Genomic DNA, 18,098 nt, shown 5'->3' with positions numbered 1-18,098 from the left:
GAAAAAGAAAAAAACATTGAATTTCATCAAAACTAAAATTTTTAGGGCATCAAAGTATACCATCAAGAAAGTGAAAAGATAACCCACAGAATGGGAGAAAATATGTACAAATCATGTATCTGATAAGGGACTTGTATCCAGAGTATATAAAAACTCTTACAACTCAATAATAAAAAGGCAAATATCCCAATTAAAAAATGGGCAAAGGATTTGAATAGACATTTCTCCAAGTAAGATATACAAGTGGCCAATAAGCACATGAAGAGATGCTCAATATCATTAACAATCAGAGAAATGCAAATCAAAACCACAGTAAGATACCCCTTCACCTCTGCTAAAATGGCTACAGTCAAAAAGTCAGAAAATAAAAAGTGTTGTCAAGGACATGGGAAAATTGGAACCCTTACACACTGCTGATGGAAAGGTATAATGGCCAGTCAGTTTAGAAAACAGTATGGCAGTTCCTGAAACAATTAAGCATAGAGTTACTGTATGACCCAGCAATTCAATTCCTAGATATCTACCCAAGAGAAATAAGAACATATGTCCTTACAAAACTTGTACACAAATGTTCATAGCAGCATTACCCATAACAAGAAAAAGATGAAAACAGCCCAAATATCCACCAATGGACTAATGAATAAACAAATGTGGCATATCCATACAATAGAATGTTGTTCTGCCATAAAAAGAAATGAATACTTGGTACACAATGGGCGAACCTTGAAAACATAAGCTAAGTGAAAAAAGCCAGTAACAAAAGACCACATTTTATGAGTACATTCTGATGAAATGTCCAGGGATAAGGAAATCTATAGAGACAGAAAGTAGATTAATGTTTACTTAGGGCTGGGGGGATAGAGGTGTAGGGGGTGGGGTCATAGGTAAGGTATGGTGTTTCTTTATGACTTGAAAATGTTCTAAAATTGACTGTGGTGATAGCTGCACATAACTGTGAATATATTAAAACCACTGAATTGTACACTTTAGGTGGGTGAATTGTATGGTATGTGAATTATATCTCAATAAAGCTGTTTAAAAAAAAAAGAAGTAACATGTATTCTGGGATAAATGAGTAGGAGTTATCCCGGCTAAGTGCATGAGGAGTGGTTGAGAGAAAGTTTCAGGCAGGAAAAACTATGGGAACAAAGACCAGGACTTGAAAGTACATGGAGCTTTAAGGAAATGATGGGAATCCATTTAGCACAGTGTTGCTGTTGTTGTTAGTATTTATTAAATACCAACTGTTGCAGAGCAGAGATTAGGAATGAGGGCTTTGACCATAGGCAGGCATTCCATTTAACAGCTGGGTGACCTTGGCTTGAGACATGTAATCTCTCTAAGCCTCACTTCCTTTTCTATTAAATAGTAGGTTAATGATATAACACCTGGAAAAGGACTCAGAATTCATGCAAGGGGAGAAGGACTTTGTATAACTCCAAGAAACTATTTTGACAGTTACAATGCAAGGATAATAGAATTATCTATTAGGAGAAATTTTTTAAAAAAATAATCATTTCTTAAACAATCAGATAGCAGGAGGCCTGGTGAGATATCAAAATGTCACTTTAAAAGACATAATCCCTCCCTTCAGTGAGCTAATGGGCTTTATCTTGGTATTTGTGGATATGTGTATCTATGTGTGTGTATATATTATACTGTACCTCCTGTCCTTCATTTTTCTTTTAATAATGCATGGTGAACATGTGGTACATATGGATCTACCTCATTCTTTTTTTTTTTTTTGCGGTACGCGGGCCTCTCACTGTTGTGGCCTCTCCCGTTGCAGAGCACAGGCTCCAGACACGCAGGCTCAGTGGCCATGGCTCACGGGCCCAGCCGCTCCGCGGCATGTGGGATCTTCCTGGACCGGGGCACGAACCCGTGTCCCCTGCATAGGCAGGCAGACTCTCAACCACTGCGCCACCAGGGAAGCCCCTATCTCATTCTTTTAAATAGATTCTTTACCCACACTATATTGAAAATATTAAGGGGGGTGTTTAGGTAAAATATTTGAATAGACATTTCTCAAAGTAAGATGTATAAATGGCCAATAGTACATGAAAATATGCTCCATACCCAACTAAATTATGCAGCTGTTTTTGCTAAGGCTCTTGCAAAACGTTGGTGTCAAAATATCAAATAATTGCTTTTGGATACCATTATGTGTCAAAGGTTCCCCCTCTCTCGAAACTTTCCCTGTAGAGGGAACAGACCAGCTTTCCTCTTAGCTCTTGGCTTTTCCTTTTATAGAGGCAGTGGCGATTACATGTATATGGGATCTGAGGTTGCCTTACAAACACGCACAATCCTGTCAGTTTTTCAGTGAAAAATTTCACATAAGATTACTCCTGTCATTAGCACCTTGATAAATCCATTGGTTTTGCTCCTCTACTTCTTAAATTTTGTGTGTCATGGTAGCTATGTCTTTAAAGTTCCTCATAGATTATTTACTTTTAGTTTCTTTGTTGTTCTTTTCATTGAGTTAATTAGGATTCATTCAAAATCCTATGTATTTAAGCAAAAACTAGAAAGAGTTACAAATTCCCTGTTTACAGTCTACAGTACAATGCATTATCTGCTTTAACTTGGAATTATAAATCAAAATTTGTGATATTAGGAAAGGCTTACCATTCACATTAAGATTTACTGCACAGAGAAAAGTGTTACTGGGAGAGGCAATCCACCTTGGGTCCTGAGCATCCCTGCATGTTCTTATTGGGTACACCAAGAATGTAAGGCCCTGACCACTCTTTATGCAGGCAGTCCATTTCGCAGAGTTGTGTTTGCAGCAAGCAACTTTGAGGGATGGGGTAACGTCTTTCCCTGGACACAGAGCAGGCTTGCTTTTGCTTACTATGAAAGCAATGAATTCTCCAAACTCAGGTATCTTTCCTAAAACACAGTGCACTGCATGTGTAGGCATCCAAGGGACTTGAGGATAATGGGGAACTGATATAAACCAATATGAAGCCGTTACTACTGCTTTTACCATGAGTAATAATGTCCTTAGTCTCTGATCAGGATTCTAGTGTCTTCTGTCATAGCAAAAGCAGGTTAAACAGTAGCAGGTTAATGTTAACTTGTTAATTTGTAAGTAGGGTAAAATCTCAGACTGCACACTTCTTGACAGGTGTTTCCAGATGTTATTCCCTAAATCAATTATGCTAGGGCAATGTTTCCCACTAGGATGATTTTTGCCATATCTATATACCACCTTTGCTGTTAACATTGTGTTCTATTTCATGTTTGTCTTCAAACAGACTCATTTAATTTGAATATTTTTGAAAAGGAAATGTGAGTACTTTTTTGAAAAGGAAACTTTATAACACCACCCTAAATCTAAACTATCATTTGCCTTAAAGAGAGTATTCATTAATACACATTCAAATAAATATCAATACATGAATATTACAACTTAAAATATTTGTGTATTACCTGAAATCACCTCCACCTACCACCAGGCCCTTCTACTTTAATCCCAAGTTATCTGATTGCATCTAGAGTAGTCATGGCTGGGACAAAAACTATCACAACTAATGTTTTTAGTTAGTGACTTTTGAAATCTTTTCTTTAAAAGTTATATTCTTTCCTTTAAAAGTTCCCATCAAGCCCCCTTGTGAAGGAAAAAAGGGGTAAAGGAAGTCCAGTGCTCTGACCTGCAATGGGGACAGTCCTTGTCCTCCAGGTATGTATGTCCAGGACAGCCTGGCCTTCAGCCTAGAAGAGTCTGGTGCCTGCTGCAGGCTGGAACACAGAAACCAAAGTCAGACAACCCTGGAGAGGGGTGTGCCTTGGGGGAGCCCTTCCACATCCTGCCCCAGCTCCACCCCTCAGAGTGCCAGGGGGTTGGATTCATACCATCCTATAAAAGTGGCACAGTAAGTCTTTGGACCCTCATCTCACTTCAGCCAGAATCCAGACCAACCAGCATCCATCAGACTGTTGCAACCTTGAAGAATAGTCTGGAGAGATTAATTGCCCCAAAAAGAGCACCACAGAGGAAAAATAATATACAACTGGCACAACTGTGAGCCACATATACATATATAGATACATATATAGTTATGAAGATTTGGATGCAGATATACATACACAGTAAGTCTTACACAGCACTTCATACATTTCCAAGTAAGCATGGGAATATCCCGAAATCTTACTTGAACCTCCCTTTAAAAATTTACACAGGTCTAAGGGTATCTTTTGAGCTGGTGAGGAGGGCCTGCCACCAGTCTTTTGGGAGAGATTGCTCACCCTAAGGAAATAAGAGTCAGGAAGATAAAACCAATCTTTAGGCTCATAAGCAACTCTGACTAAAGCATAATGTCTGTTACTCAGTCTTATCTTCTGGTCCCACCCCCAAAGAGACCCATTGTGTCCGAATCTTATGGGGAAGAGGGGGTCTGTGATTAAAATCCCAAAGTTGCCAAGGTATCAATAAGATATCACAGCCCAAGTGGCCCTGCATAAATGTCTATCTAAATTTAAGAGATGGGTGTTTCCCCCACTTCTGTAGAGGTCAGACGGGAGAGTCAGTCCATTGGGGGTTCCAAAGAAATATGTTGGGCTTCACTATTTGAGATTTCTAACACATCAGCAGTGTTAGGGGCCTGAGAAGTACAGAACCTGAATGAAGGGGCAGAAATACCCAATACACATGGTAGTATCAAGGGGAGGAGGATGGAAGGTTAGGCAGGCACAGCAGGAGAGAAACACAAACGTAGTGCCCACCTAACAGTTGTCTGGATTTGTTCTTAAGCACAGGTGAGAACTACTTTCTCCCTCCAAAATACCTGAAATAAATCTCTTAGGAGTTGGGATCCTGCATGAGCAGATGGGAACAAAAGCTTGTCAAATACAGTTCACAGTCACTACCTTGTTCGGTCCTCATAAGATCCCTGAAAGTTCTTTATTATCTCTATTTTGCAGATGAGAAATGATGTAAAATTTATTCTCCTAGCTAAGTGGTCTGGTGATAATTTGGAGTTTACATTTGCTTCTAAAACTCTGCCATTAAATATTGTGTCCCAATGCCTTTAGAAATATACTCAGTACTGTTGTTTACTCCTTTTTTTAAATAAAGCTTTTATTATTTTTAACAATAGTGTGTGTACATTCTAGGAATAAGGAAAAATACAAATAAGCTGAATAAAAAAATCACTCATAATTCTACCACTGACTGTACTTTTTGTCTTTCATCCTTCACATGTTCTTCTGTGCATATATGTGATATATAAATGTACTCTTCCTTTTTAAAAATATGATATTCACATATTACTTAGTAACTTCTTTTTTCATTTTATATCCTGCCAGGAACCTCTTTTTGTACAAATGAGTAAAGTTCTCTTATTAAAAGGCAAAGACTTGTAGATTGCTTTGAAGTAAAATAAACAATGAGATGCATCTAAAACCACTAATAGCAACAAGTTAAAAGTAGAAAGATGGACAAAGGTGTATTGGGAAAACGCAAATCAAAAGAAAGTAATGTTAACATCAGAAAAAATAAAAATCAAGGTAAACTACATTAAATAGGGGTAAGGATGGTTTCGATTAACCTTCCAACGCATCACTATAAGTTTGTTTCTTACTCTCCTTATCTCGTCTAATTCATTCACTTCTCTAAACACATCTTCCTTGCTTAAATGCCTGTTGTGTATATCTTCTTTAAATTCCTGGAGAGACTGAATCAGCCTTTCTCTAAAAGTTCCTTCTGTTTTTTCCTCCTCCTCTGGCTCTTCCTCCTCCTCTGGCTTTTCCTCAGGCTTTGGCTCTTCCTCAAGTTTTGGTTCACTCTCATTTTCTGGTTTTCCTTCAATCTTTTGACAGGGTGTCATCTTGTATCTGTCTCTCTTCCTCCTGTTCCCTCTTCCTTTCTTTTTTCTGCTTATTCTTCTTTGAAAACAACTACTTCTAGGAAACAAGAAGGCGACATTAAGTCAAAAGTTTGGTGAACGGACCAGTGCTCTGGACACAGGTCTCCGTATTTGCTTTTTGTGATTCAGAGCTATCACCAAATATTTTCCACTTGGGAGACTCAGTCTGCCATCTGGGTTTCCCCAAGCCTGCTGCTCCTACCCCCACTTTCCACCTCCTCACCTCCCTCGTCCCTCCCTCCAGCCTTTTCCAAGGCTCTCCTCAACCATTTCTCCCTTCACAAGGCATAACGCAAGACCCTCCTAGAACAGAGTAGGCTGGGAGAAGGGGGGTGCGGGGAAGAACAGGGGCCGACAACCTCAGTCCCTCCTTTGCCCACCTCCACCCCAGGGGTCTTTATATTTCCTTCACCTACCCGTACTGATTCGGTCAGTTTCTTCCTCGCCTTTTCTAGCCCTGCGTACTGCTATGAACAACAGACCTGCAGACCTGCGGACAAACGGGAAACGGGAGGGGGAGGGGGTGAGGGTGGGGGTGGGGCGAGCGCTCAGTGGGCCGACCAGCACCACGCACTTTTCTCATTAAGGTTCTCGGTTATGGAAACTTTCCTACCTTCTTATTCCCGCATTTGTCCCCCTCTCCACAGTGCAAGTTAAGTCGAATTTTCCATCAGACAGGGAGTAGGAAAAGCAGATTATTTCCAAACTATCTTTAAGACTGAGGGGGGCGGTTGGGGGGTGGGTAGGTGTTGGGATAGCGGTCTGAGGTGGCAGAGGATGATTATTTTCAAACTCTCACAGGTCTCCCTGTCCTTCTCCCGGGACCCCTAGTCCCTCTCCCAAGGGTCACCATTTCCTGCAGACCTGGAGGTGGGAGGTGGAGAGATGGAATTGACCAGGGCTCCCTCAAGTCTCTGCTCTAGGCCACCCCACCCTAGAAATTCCCAGACAGCACCTATTTTGCCACCAACCTGCAAAATTCCGGCAAGCTGACTCCTTCTCCTTCTCCTAGCCTCGGGCCCCACCGGCTGCGCTGCTGAAGCAAGCTGGTACCCAGACGGGAACAAGGACCAGACTAGCAGGACTTCTGCACACGTCGACTCCTGGTCACGTGATATCTACGTCACCAGTGAGCTCGGGTCCCCAATTTCCACTCCCACCAAAAGCGCGGCAGAAGTGGGCCGGCCCTCTGCCCCCTACCCCCTTATACATTTGGCCCTTTCCATCCCAGAGGGGGAAAATGTTATTTGCCTTTCTCTGATTTCTAGGGAGGGGCTGCATCTTTTTCTGGAGCTACTAAACTTTTCTACTTTTTTCAAGAATTGTCTTTTCCTGCCTTCTGCTCCCAGGATTAAGAACTCCAACCTACATCCATCGCCCCTCCCCCAGCCTCCATTTCATCTGCAATCTAGTCCTTGGCTGTTGTGGAGCAGGGTTGGTTTGGCAGCAGGTTGTTTAAAAAAAAAAAGGATGGTGGGGGAAGCCTGGGACAGGAGTAAGATTTTTAGTGTAGTTTTTTACTTTATTCTTAATACTTTTCTATATTTTTTGAAAAGTAACTGAAAAAAACAAAATTCAGCTGAGTAAATGTGAAGAGCTAATTGGCTTTATACAGCAATTCATGAACAGGGCAGCAACCCATCTAGCAGCTAGAAGGGCGCTCGCACGGGTTGTACAAAATGGAAGGTTTTTATAGTCAGGAGAGTGGGGAAAGGGAGCTATTAGCAAAATAAAAGAAAGGATTATTTTTAGGCCAGGACAACTTTTTGGGGGGCGAGGGGAGAGGAAGGGAGCAGCAAGGGTTTTATCATGCAGATTGCTTCTTCTTTCTCTGGGAGATGGAGGAGCCTGTGCCACAGATTACCTTACTGTTGCTTGACCAGAAAATTCCAGACTGGTTGATTTAAGATTACATTTCTGGGAGAGGTTGAAACTGCAATTAGGTCAGGTATTAAATCTAGGTTTGGTATCATAGGCTTTAGCACAGAGATGTGGTTTGGGGCCTGTGGTTTTCTTTTTAACAAATTTTTATCTTTTTATAGTCGGAAAAGACAAAGACAGAATTACTTTAGTTAAGTGAGGCAGTATGTGTACAGTCCTGAGAATAGTGCCTGGCATATGGTAAGTGCTTTAAAAGTACAAACTATTATTATAATTATATTAGGATTTCGTTTGGGGAAAAGGATTCAAAATGACAAAAAGTAATGTCTGACTCCAGAGTCTTGGTGGTGGTATTTGCCAAGAAGTAATTGGTTTGGTCCTCTAGACGCCCTCTTCCCCAGGTAGTGAAGAGTCGATGGGGCAAGAAGATGTGATTACTTGGAAACTTCACTTCTATCCTTCTAAACCACATTCTAGATACCTAGGACCCTAGAATATCCTGCCCAAAGCACCTGGAGCCCAAATGCAAGACTTGCTCATGCCTCTTCTCCAGATCTATCCTCCTGATAGTGACCCACATCCCCTTTGGGTTCACGCTAGGGTTGGAGTAGATGATACAGCTGGAAAGGCAGAACCCCCTTCATATGAGGCCATTTGGAGAAAGGGCTAAAGGAAAGGGTGTACTGCCAGGCCAATAGGAGCTCAGAGAAGGCAAAGGCCAATTAGCCCAAAATAGCCAGAGGAAGCCTCATGGAGGTAAAAGACCTTGACCTGGGCCTCACAGGGTGGGTAAGACCTAGATAGAGGGGGGAAGGAAAGAGGAGACCAGTCTGACTGAACCTAGGCCCTGTGGCCTTACCATTACCCTGGCCTGTCTCATGCTGCCTTGCTGGGTCAAGTCCACTCGTTCCTCCTTAAGGGTTATTTGTCTCTTGATGGTGGCTATTGTCCGAAAGCAGGTTCAGTGCAAGCACTTTTTGACAAGCTCTGCACTACTCCCAAGGACTTTCTCCCTTATTTCCAGGTTACAGAATCTGAATTGGTCAACCTTTATGGATAGTTCTTAGGCAGTTGCTAAATACTTAAATATGCATTCCCTTTGAGCCTGTAAATCCATTCTTAGGCATTCACCCTGAGGAAATATTTAACAGTAGTCACAATGATTTACAACAACACGGTTACTTTGTAGACCTGAATTCCTGGCATCAATCCTTTGAGTTGGACCTGAATATGCAAAGAGAAGCCACAGGTGAAAGGCAGCAATGAAGGAAAGAGAATTGTTCTAGGAAATGACATGTGCCCAAGCATGTACATATGCACCTGCACATTCACACGTGTGTATGCATTCTCATAAACCAACGATTCTCCCAGATGATTTTGCTACAAGTTAAAGAAGGCAAACTTCATAATTCTGTTTAAACAAATCAAACTGCACCAACAGTATGTACCATTTAGAAATGGAGAATGACTATTAGGATATTCGACACAATTCTTTATAAAAGGTGCAATTAAGAAGCAAATTAAACGGCTTACAATGGGGAACAGGTTAAATTAATTATGTAACAACCATAACATAGAATTCTAAGAATTAAAATGAGATCTATTGAGAACATGAGTTAATTTTCCACCTATGCAATTAGAAAAACTGAAAAATATTGATCATATTCAGAGTTGGTGAGGGTATGGAAAAACAAACATTCACATGCACTTTTGAGAATATAAAATAATATATGAATGTGAACTAAACTTATTGTGGTGATCAGTTTGCAATATATACAAATATTGAATCACTGTGTTGTACACCTGAAACTAATATAGTGTTATCTGTCATTTATACCTCAATTTAAAAAGTAAAAGTACAAGCAAGATGCAAAAATAATAAAAGATAGAATAAAATAGTGCATTTCTGGAGGTCATTTTGGCAATATTTAACCTTAAAATATATGTGCTTTTGGACACATCACTTCCTCTTCTAGTGTTTTATCATGCTGAAATACTCCCATGCCAAATATGGTCAATGTTGTAGTTGTGGTAATAGATTTTTTTAAAGGAAAAAACTAAATATTCCTAAAAGGGGATTGGTTTAAGAAAAGTTTGATAATTCACTAATGCAATACTATGCAGTGATGAAAAATAATAAGGTGGAGTTATATTTACTCACATGAAAAAATGTCCAACATATATTGTTAAGAAAGAAGAAAAATTGAAGGTTAATATATGTGGTAGTACATGTTTGTCACAGCATACATATATTTATTTTTGTGTATTTGAAATATAAGTAAATAAAGAAATTCTACCATAGCATGATTAGTAAAGTCCACAAAATTCATTCCTGTAAAATTCTGGGTTATATTATTGAGAGATGAATGAAATTACTGATGTGAGCCTATTTGGTTAGCTTGCTACACAACCCAAGTCCATTAGAGACTCGCTGTGTTTTGATGGCACCTCATAACAGTTGTTTACTCAGCACTCAATCTTAAACATCATCCTTACGTTTTCCCCTTTCCCCATGCCCATCGCCAATCATGTTATATCCAGTGTCAACTTACTGTGGAGTCTTCCTGTGTTTCTCTATCATATTAGAAATTTGAATGAATATATACTGAACTATTCCGATAGGATATATTTGAAATGAGTAGTCAATATAAAAGGAACTTTTCCTTTCTAAGTGTTGCATTTATATATTTAAAATTTATCTTTAATAGGTATGCATTAATTAATAACATTCAAAAAATGATTGAGATAAAACTTTGAAAACATGCAGAAGAAACAAAATATCTGACAAATATAAGATAGTCATATATATATATAGAAATGAAAGTGTTTTATAATATATTGGTAGGTGAAAAAAACAGATTATAAATGGTAAACTGCAGAAGGTCCCATTAAAAAATAATATATATGAGTAGATATTTATATGTATACACCAAAATATTAGAAGTGGGTATGATTGGGTGATTGGTGGGCATATAGGTGATTTATATATTATTTTATATACTTCTTTGTAGATTCTTCTACATTTTCTCAGTGGGTATGTGTAAATTCTATAATAAAGAATAGTCTGCAAACAGTATGACCTTATCTTATGACACACATTTCGCATATGTACTTCTCTGTAGCAGAGCAGAATTTGATTCAAGGCCTCCACTACCTGTTTGAGGTGTGGGGTCCTTGCAATGGTTGGATGCCTCACATTTGCTTCCCTTGCCCCATTAGTGACTAGTATCCATTAAAACAAGGCTCTTCTCCCCATGCTCTGACTATGCCTCCCTCCAATTCAAGTTTGAGATAATCAAGCTGTAGTACTAGTCATACATTAGACAGGAGGTATCTCTTTCCAAATTTTACCCTGTGAGAAATCATTTCTTTAGGAATTTTTTTTGCTAAAAGTAATATTGTTGGCACTAATATAATATTTTAAGCAGATTATAAAATAGTCTTAGTTACCAATTCAATGCTTTTAAAAATATATATGAATAGAGCAAGAAAGGATTGTATTTCTGGCTCTGCTCGACAAATGGCATTTATGTATAGTTCCTTGACTTTTTTTCAGTGAAAATGTTTTACTTTTGCAAATAAAGGCAACAAATACTATTTAAAAGCAGGTTATAAAACAATGTGTATAAAATTATTCCAGTTATATTTAAAAACACACACAGAAGGAAAGAAAACCCTCAAAATCTACACTCAATTTCATTTATTTCATGACTCTCAAACATACATTATTCCCTAAGGAAATATTTCTAAAAGTGAAATTGCTAGGTCTAAAAGTCTGAAAAATCTTATGATTTTTTTATGTGTATTGCCTAAAGGGCCAACAAGATAATTCAACAAATTTACACGTGTACTTACAGCCCATGTGGATGTTCTCATATAAAATGGATGGTGTTTTTTCTTTTTTAAAATTCCCCAATTTGACAAGGGAATAAGAATACCTTGAAGTTTTAATTTGTATATATATATTTTAAGAAGTAAAACTTTCTTATTTATAGATGACATGATTGCCAATTTAGAAAATCCTACAGTCTACAAAAAAGTCACCAGGGGGCTTCCCTGGTGGCGCAGTGGTTGAGAGTCCGCCTGCCGATGCAGGGGACACAGGTTCTTGCCCCGGTCTGGGAAGATCCCACATGCCGCGGAGCGGCTGGGCCCGTGAGTCATGGCCGCTGAGCCTGCGCATCCGGAGCCTGTGCTCGGCAACGGGAGAGGCCACAGCAGTGGGAGGCCCGCGTACAGCAAAAAAAAAAAAAAAAAAAAAAAAAAAGTCACCAGAACTAATGAGTACAGTAGACCTGTAAATAGGATATCAATTATATTTCTAAATACTGAAGCTGAATAACTTACACTTATTTTCCAGATAGATGTCTTCTTTGCTCAATACCCTACTGATGTCTTTTCACCAGTTTTCAGGCAGTGATAACTACTGTTGTTTTGTTGATTTTTTTAGGAACATTTTATTACAGATAGATAACTATTGTTTCAGTTAGTCTCATTGGTTGTAAGGAATAGAGACTTAGGCCAGCTCAGCTGAGGCAGATCCATGGTGAGAATTTATGAGATAGTAAAGAAGACTACGATCTTGAGGAAATCTGAGAATTAACAGCCAGTTTCGAATGGACCTCTAGAAGTTAGGGCCTGAGCATTTTTAATGTTCTGCCATTAACTTGGTTCAGCTGTGGACCCAGTCTCTTCTCCCTTCCTCTCACATCCCCTACTTCTCCTTTGTCTTGTCTCTGTTTCATAGCTTCAGCTTCCCCGTAACGTGCCCTGCTCATGTATCAGGCTTTCTCAGGTTCCTAAGGTACAAACCCTCTTCCCACAAAAGTGCACGTACCCCACTAACCCCAAACTTGGACAAATTTGCATAGAATCTCAGGTGGTCCACAGACTTCCCTAGTTGAGAACACCTGGTCCAGGTTAATTAATATTGTCAGCTGGTGAGAGTTCCTTGGACACTGGCCTAAGCCTGGCTGAGGGGACATCAGTATGGGGATGGACTGGCAGGCAGCAACCCTGATGCAGGGCTAGACTCCTCCTGGGTTTCCTGGAGGTAAAGAGGCCAGAGGTGAGAGGCCTAGCAGGCTGCATCCCTCTAACAGAACATAACTGAGCCAATTAGTATTTATGAACATTAAAAACTCCTCAAAGTGGAAGAGATAGATTATTTTTCTAAAATGACAAAAATAAGACAATTACTGAGGCTCTACAGGGATTAATTTCTTAACATGTAAAATGTTGATTTGTTTTCGAAAAATTTAGGTTTAAAATTTTCAAAATAATTAGCCTGTTTTTTTAAAGCTATTTGGGAAATATCACTAGAAGCATTCTGTAAATGATAAATATAAACATGACCAAATTATGAAGGATTTCCTATTTAGTAGAAAATCTTATATTTTATTGTAAATTACTTTTCTCCCCAAAGAGTATGTCTTAAAGATTGTGAACAATTAACATGTTTTAAAAAATTGCTCTTTCCTTTGTAGCTGATGGAAAATATTTTTTTTTAAATTATTTTGTGTCCCTCATGACTTTTAAAGAGGACTCTTTTTTTAAATTTTATTTATTTATTTTTGGCTGCATTGGGTCTTCGTTGCTGTGCGCAGGCTTTCTCTAGTTGTGGTGAGTGGGGACTACTCTTCGTTGCTGCACGGGCTTCTCATTGCAGTGGCTTCTCTTTTTGAGGAGCACGGGCTCTAGGCGCGTGGGCTTCAGTAGTTGTGGCACATGGGCTCAGTAGTTGCGGCTCGAGGGCTCTAGAGCATAGGCTCAGTAGTTGAGGCGCACGGGCTTACCTGCTCCGCGGCATGTGGGATCTTCCCGGACCAGGGCTGGAACCCGTGTCCCCTGCCTTAGCAGGCGGATTCTTAACCACTGCACCACCAGGGAAGCCCGATGGAAAATGTTTTCTATTTGATATATGTTAAGTTAGCCAAATAACAAAGCACTCCAACGAAAAGAGAAGTCTTAGGATGAATACCCATACTCTTCCTCCCCACATGTAAGTATCGTATTTCTGAAATGTAAAAACAAAACATTTTAAATTAAAAAATTGGAACATAAAAGTACATAGAAGAAAGATAATTTTCCACTCCCAGCCTCCTTTCCTGATACCTAGCTTTCTGGCCACTTAGGTGCAGGTAAGGGCTTCAGGGGAAAAATAATAATGACTACCAGGAGAGGAGGTTCTGGGGAGGAGCAGGTTGCGGAGCAGTTAGAACAAGGGAAAGGGCTAATCCCACAAGAAGATTAAGTGGACAATAACTCCAAGAGAAAATGCTGCCTCTCTCTTACACTGCATCTGACCTCCTGAAATGCCAAGATGGAAAAAGAGACATTCCAAATCCAGGGTGACAAGAGGAGGAGGGGTTGAGTGTTCCCGCTGCCTTGCTTGGGTGGGAGGCAGGATCAGGAACCTGAACTCCTTTAGTGTCCCTTGATGAGAGTCTACCTGGGCCCAAATCCCTTTCTTCCTGTCTTTTGTATCCTCTGAGTAATGATTCCTGTTGCAGAGGAGGAAAAACTTCTGGTCAAGGAATGCGGGGAAAAGCAACGGTCCAGTCCAGAACGCTGTAAGTTTGTGTTCCGACTGAAGAGGCTTGGGGTAACCCTGGCACCAGGATGGCTGGGGCCTGAGGGCAGAATCCTCAAGTGGGTCAGAGTCTGTTTTCTGGTCACACCTTCCTTACCCAAAGTCCATTTTGAGTGGTCCTGGGAGCAAGCAGTTTATGAATATGGACACAGGTATATTCTGGAAAGCTTTCCACTCAGCCCCTGCTCCCAGTGTCCCACATCCATTTTGGTGCCAAACATTTTGGTAGTAGGAGTGTGGAAACTAATCACCGGAGGAGGAAACAAAGAGACACAGAGAGTGAAAGTTTTACTTTAAATAGTCACCCCTCGTCCAACATTGTGGGTATTTAAAAGAGGAGGAGTACCAAAGGCTGAGGATGGCTATGGATAAAGGAGGGACAAAGCTGGGATATATAGTTTTGGGAGACGCCGGACGGGTCCGGGAAGGGCCGGGCGGCTGCAGGTCCGCACTGAGTTCTTGCTGCAGCAGCCCCCGCTTCCCCGACCCCAACCATCCGCTGGTCTGATGTTCGCCGGGTCAAGCGAAAATGCGGCGGCAGCGGAGGAGACAGCAAGGAAAGGCGCAGTCGATGCGAGGGACAGTGGTGGGGGGAGGGAACAGAGCCCAGCCTGAAGCTCCCCTCCAGATCCTTCCCTTTTTGTGCCTGCATACGCCTGGGGAAGTATCTACGTACAGGAAAAAATGGTGAGTTTTAAAGGAGGAAGGAGAGAGAAGCGAGCGGGAAGACGGAGCTCCGTCTGGAGGCCCCCTGGAGGGCGCACGAGTCTCTCTTAGGTGGGAAAAATAGAATTTCAGAAACCATTAAAATCTGAATCTTGAAAGGTGCATAGTAGGACCTCTGTCCTCGGTGCTGATCTTCCCGTCAAGCATTCAGTCCTTTCGCTTGCCTCTTGTCTCCTACGAGTAATGGAGTCCAAAGTGGAATAAGCAGGGGGATAAAAATCTCAACATGGAAAATGTTCCCCAGGAAAAAAAGGAAAAGGAAAAAGAAGGAGGAGATCCTGCCCCTGTGGAGAATGGAGAGGAAGCTCGCCCTGTGGGAGGGAATGAAAGCTAGAAGCCTGAAGGCAATATTAGAAGGGGTTGGGCTCTGCTTTCCCAGGATTTTAGGCTTGTCAATAATATTAATGTGATAGACATAGACGGAGATGCAGATGATACCGAAAGTTTCACGGAAAAGATGAGAGAGTTAAACTCAGGGCAATGAAGTTAAGGTATAGTTTATCTGGCCTTAGTAGGACCACCCTCATCATTGCCACCATGAGGAATTTTTCCTTATGCCTTGAAAACTGAGGTTTTCTCTGAGGTTAATACTTTTCAACCTTGTTTTCTGTTTATTTGCCTTTTCTTGGTGTAATTTTACTCATTCAATTGCTTCAAAACTTTCAGTATTGTCAGCATCTATTTGAATATTGAATTCAGACCAAAGCCACAAGTTTTTCTTTGTCAGCAGAGGTGTTTCACCCATTCGAATAGAAAGATGTTCATTGTCTGTTTCAAAAGAGAAAAAAAAGTTAGAAAGCAGTGTGTAAATTTATCGTTGCTTCATTTTAGAGCATATATATTTATGTATTATATATATTAACAATGAGTCTTAAAGTATATATACTAAAATGTGGGTGTTTATCTTTAGATGGCATAATTTTTAATGATTTAATTTCTTTCTCTTTGATAACTGTATTTTCCCAAAATTTGTATTTATTACTTATACCCTTAAATGTAATAAAAGTAATAAAAGTCATGTGTCAATCAGCTTTTTAAACAAGTGTCATTTAATAAAAACTTGTTAAAAGAACAAAACATGCATTTCAAGGTTATTTTTTAGAATTTCTTTTTTAGCAATATAACCCTAGTATTTATCACCCTGACATTCTTTTAAAGGGTCACCCTTGTCATTCGTGAAAAGAGAATACTATTTACCTCCCAGGGCTGCTGAGCGGATCAGATGAGGTACCCTATGTGTGAACTTTGTTGACTTGGACCCTACCTGACTCCCCTGCCCTTTCAGAACCCCCACTGCAGTGATACTTAGGGAGGACTGAGGGATATCTAACCTATGCCCAGGAACAATTTCAGGCGACTGAGAAGTAGGTGCCACCCTCCTCTGGATACTGCCATGTCTTCCAGACTCTACTGTCATTTCTCCTTCATCTTATTCCTTCTGCTGACAGAGGTTTTGGAGTCCTCAAGGTGACAAAGGCTTCCTGATTTCTGTGAGATCATTGTTACACTTATGAAGGTGGGTACTACACAAAAGTGCCTCAGCAAATAATATCTTAGCCAAGGTCTTAGTAAAAACAGGAATTTCTTATTTTACTTATAGGTCCTCTGCTCTCTAGGGACTCAGACATGATTCCATTTGGGTGGAGAGTGCTGGGTCAAGACATGAATAAAACAAAATAATGACTTGAACAGTTGGAGTCAGCCACTTATTACCTTAATTATAATATAAATTATAATAAAGCCTATATTTCTTTTCTGCTAGTAAAAATTTACAAGAATAATCTCCAGATGGTGACAACATTGACTGCCATGTTATTTCCAGAGGTGACTTCTCTCTCAGGACACTCTACAGTCTCTCATACAAAAAATTCTTGGCAGACCCACTCACTAGGGCAACAGACACACATGAAGTAAATAAGTTACAGAGATATTCACTTTCTTTAATCAAAACTGAGTAACATTAGCCAAATCTGATATTATCCCTACATGAAAGAGTTTAAAATATTTTGTGAGATAAAAAAAAATTCCTAAATGTGTTAGCAATTACTCCTCTGCAGAACTGTGCCATTCTCATAGCATGTACTCTTTATCAACCTTATACTCCTAGTGTCTATTACAATGTTTGACATATTGTAAATGTTGAATAAATGTTTAATATGGCCATTTTGACTCTGTGGGGATCCTCAAGTCCTTTACCTAGTTCTGCTCTTGACTAAAGAACAGCAGGTAAGTCATTTCATTTCTCTAGAGGCAAAGACATGCATTTCCTAGGGAGCGTAGTAGAGGCCAGATGACACGCTAAATTAAAACACGAATGAAATTTAGCGAGATTTGCATAGTGTGTCACACAGACTGCCTGATTTAGAATCTCCTATTGTAACAGAGAAGAACAAACCTGACTCCATATTGGATCTACTTCTTTAGCTCTAACTTTTGTGCTCTGTTGCCTGTGCTTAGTTATGCTGGCTCTGTACCTTTGTAAAGGAATGTTGCCTGTAGCCTGAAATATACATAATAGCCCCTTTCTCAAGGCTCTGCCTCCCAGGCTTGACTTTCCATATAGAGATAAAAGTTGTAGAACAGAGAATAACACTTGTCTTGTTGGAGGTTTACAGGAACATCGTGACCAGACCTACCTGGATAGCTGCAAGAACAAAGGATTATCACGTCCCCTCCGGGGTCTGGTGGGCACCAAGAAGTTTGTAACAATCAGCCACACCCTCTCCTCTTTTTGTATAAAGGAAGCCTGAATTCTAACTGTGGTAAGACGGTTCTTTGGGACACTAGTCTGCCATCTTCTCAGTCTGCTGGCTTACAAATAAAGTCGATATTCCTTGCCCCAACACCTTGTCTCTTAATTTATTGGCCTTGTCTGTGGCGAACAGTAGGAGCTTGGTCTTGGTAACACTCTCTATTGCTAATAATGTAGACTTTGGCACCCTTCTCTGGATTACATGAATTAATCATACTTCCAACTGGGCCACAGAACATGTATTATTAACTTGCTTCCCTGAGAGATTCTGATG

At 40.2% G+C, this 18,098-nt stretch overlaps 2 protein-coding genes and 1 pseudogene across 14 annotated transcripts in view; 2 read left to right on the top strand and 1 right to left on the bottom strand.

Annotated features, from left to right (window-relative positions):
• Window positions 1–18,098, top strand: part of LOC101287598 (nuclear RNA export factor 2-like) — a 544,209-nt pseudogene that overhangs the window by 93,987 nt on the left and 432,124 nt on the right.
• Window positions 1–18,098, top strand: part of LOC101286095 (nuclear RNA export factor 3) — a 383,514-nt gene that overhangs the window by 215,178 nt on the left and 150,238 nt on the right. The gene's annotated exons all lie outside the window — the stretch shown is intronic.
• On the bottom strand, window positions 1,730–6,999 carry TCEAL9 (transcription elongation factor A like 9). 4 transcript variants are annotated; one of them, XM_033417864.2, is made up of 3 exons: window positions 6,845–6,999; window positions 6,290–6,363; window positions 1,730–5,910 (listed from the first exon to the last, which is right to left on the bottom strand). In XM_033417864.2, the coding sequence occupies exon 3, from the start codon at window positions 5,832–5,834 to the stop codon at window positions 5,520–5,522; it is 315 nt and encodes a 104-aa protein (XP_033273755.1). In that variant the 5' UTR covers window positions 5,835–5,910; window positions 6,290–6,363; window positions 6,845–6,999; the 3' UTR covers window positions 1,730–5,519. The 4 variants fall into 4 exon arrangements, with proteins under 4 accessions (XP_033273755.1, XP_033273756.1, XP_033273757.1 ...); XM_033417865.2 differs by having other exon boundaries at window positions 1,730–5,907; XM_033417866.2 differs by lacking the exon at window positions 6,290–6,363 and having other exon boundaries at window positions 6,845–6,982.

Source organism: Orcinus orca, chromosome X, assembly GCF_937001465.1.
Source record: "Orcinus orca chromosome X, mOrcOrc1.1, whole genome shotgun sequence".
NCBI lineage: Eukaryota > Metazoa > Chordata > Mammalia > Artiodactyla > Delphinidae > Orcinus > Orcinus orca.
The sequence above is the reverse complement of the archived record's forward strand: the minus strand, read 5'-3'. Positions and strand labels throughout refer to the sequence as shown.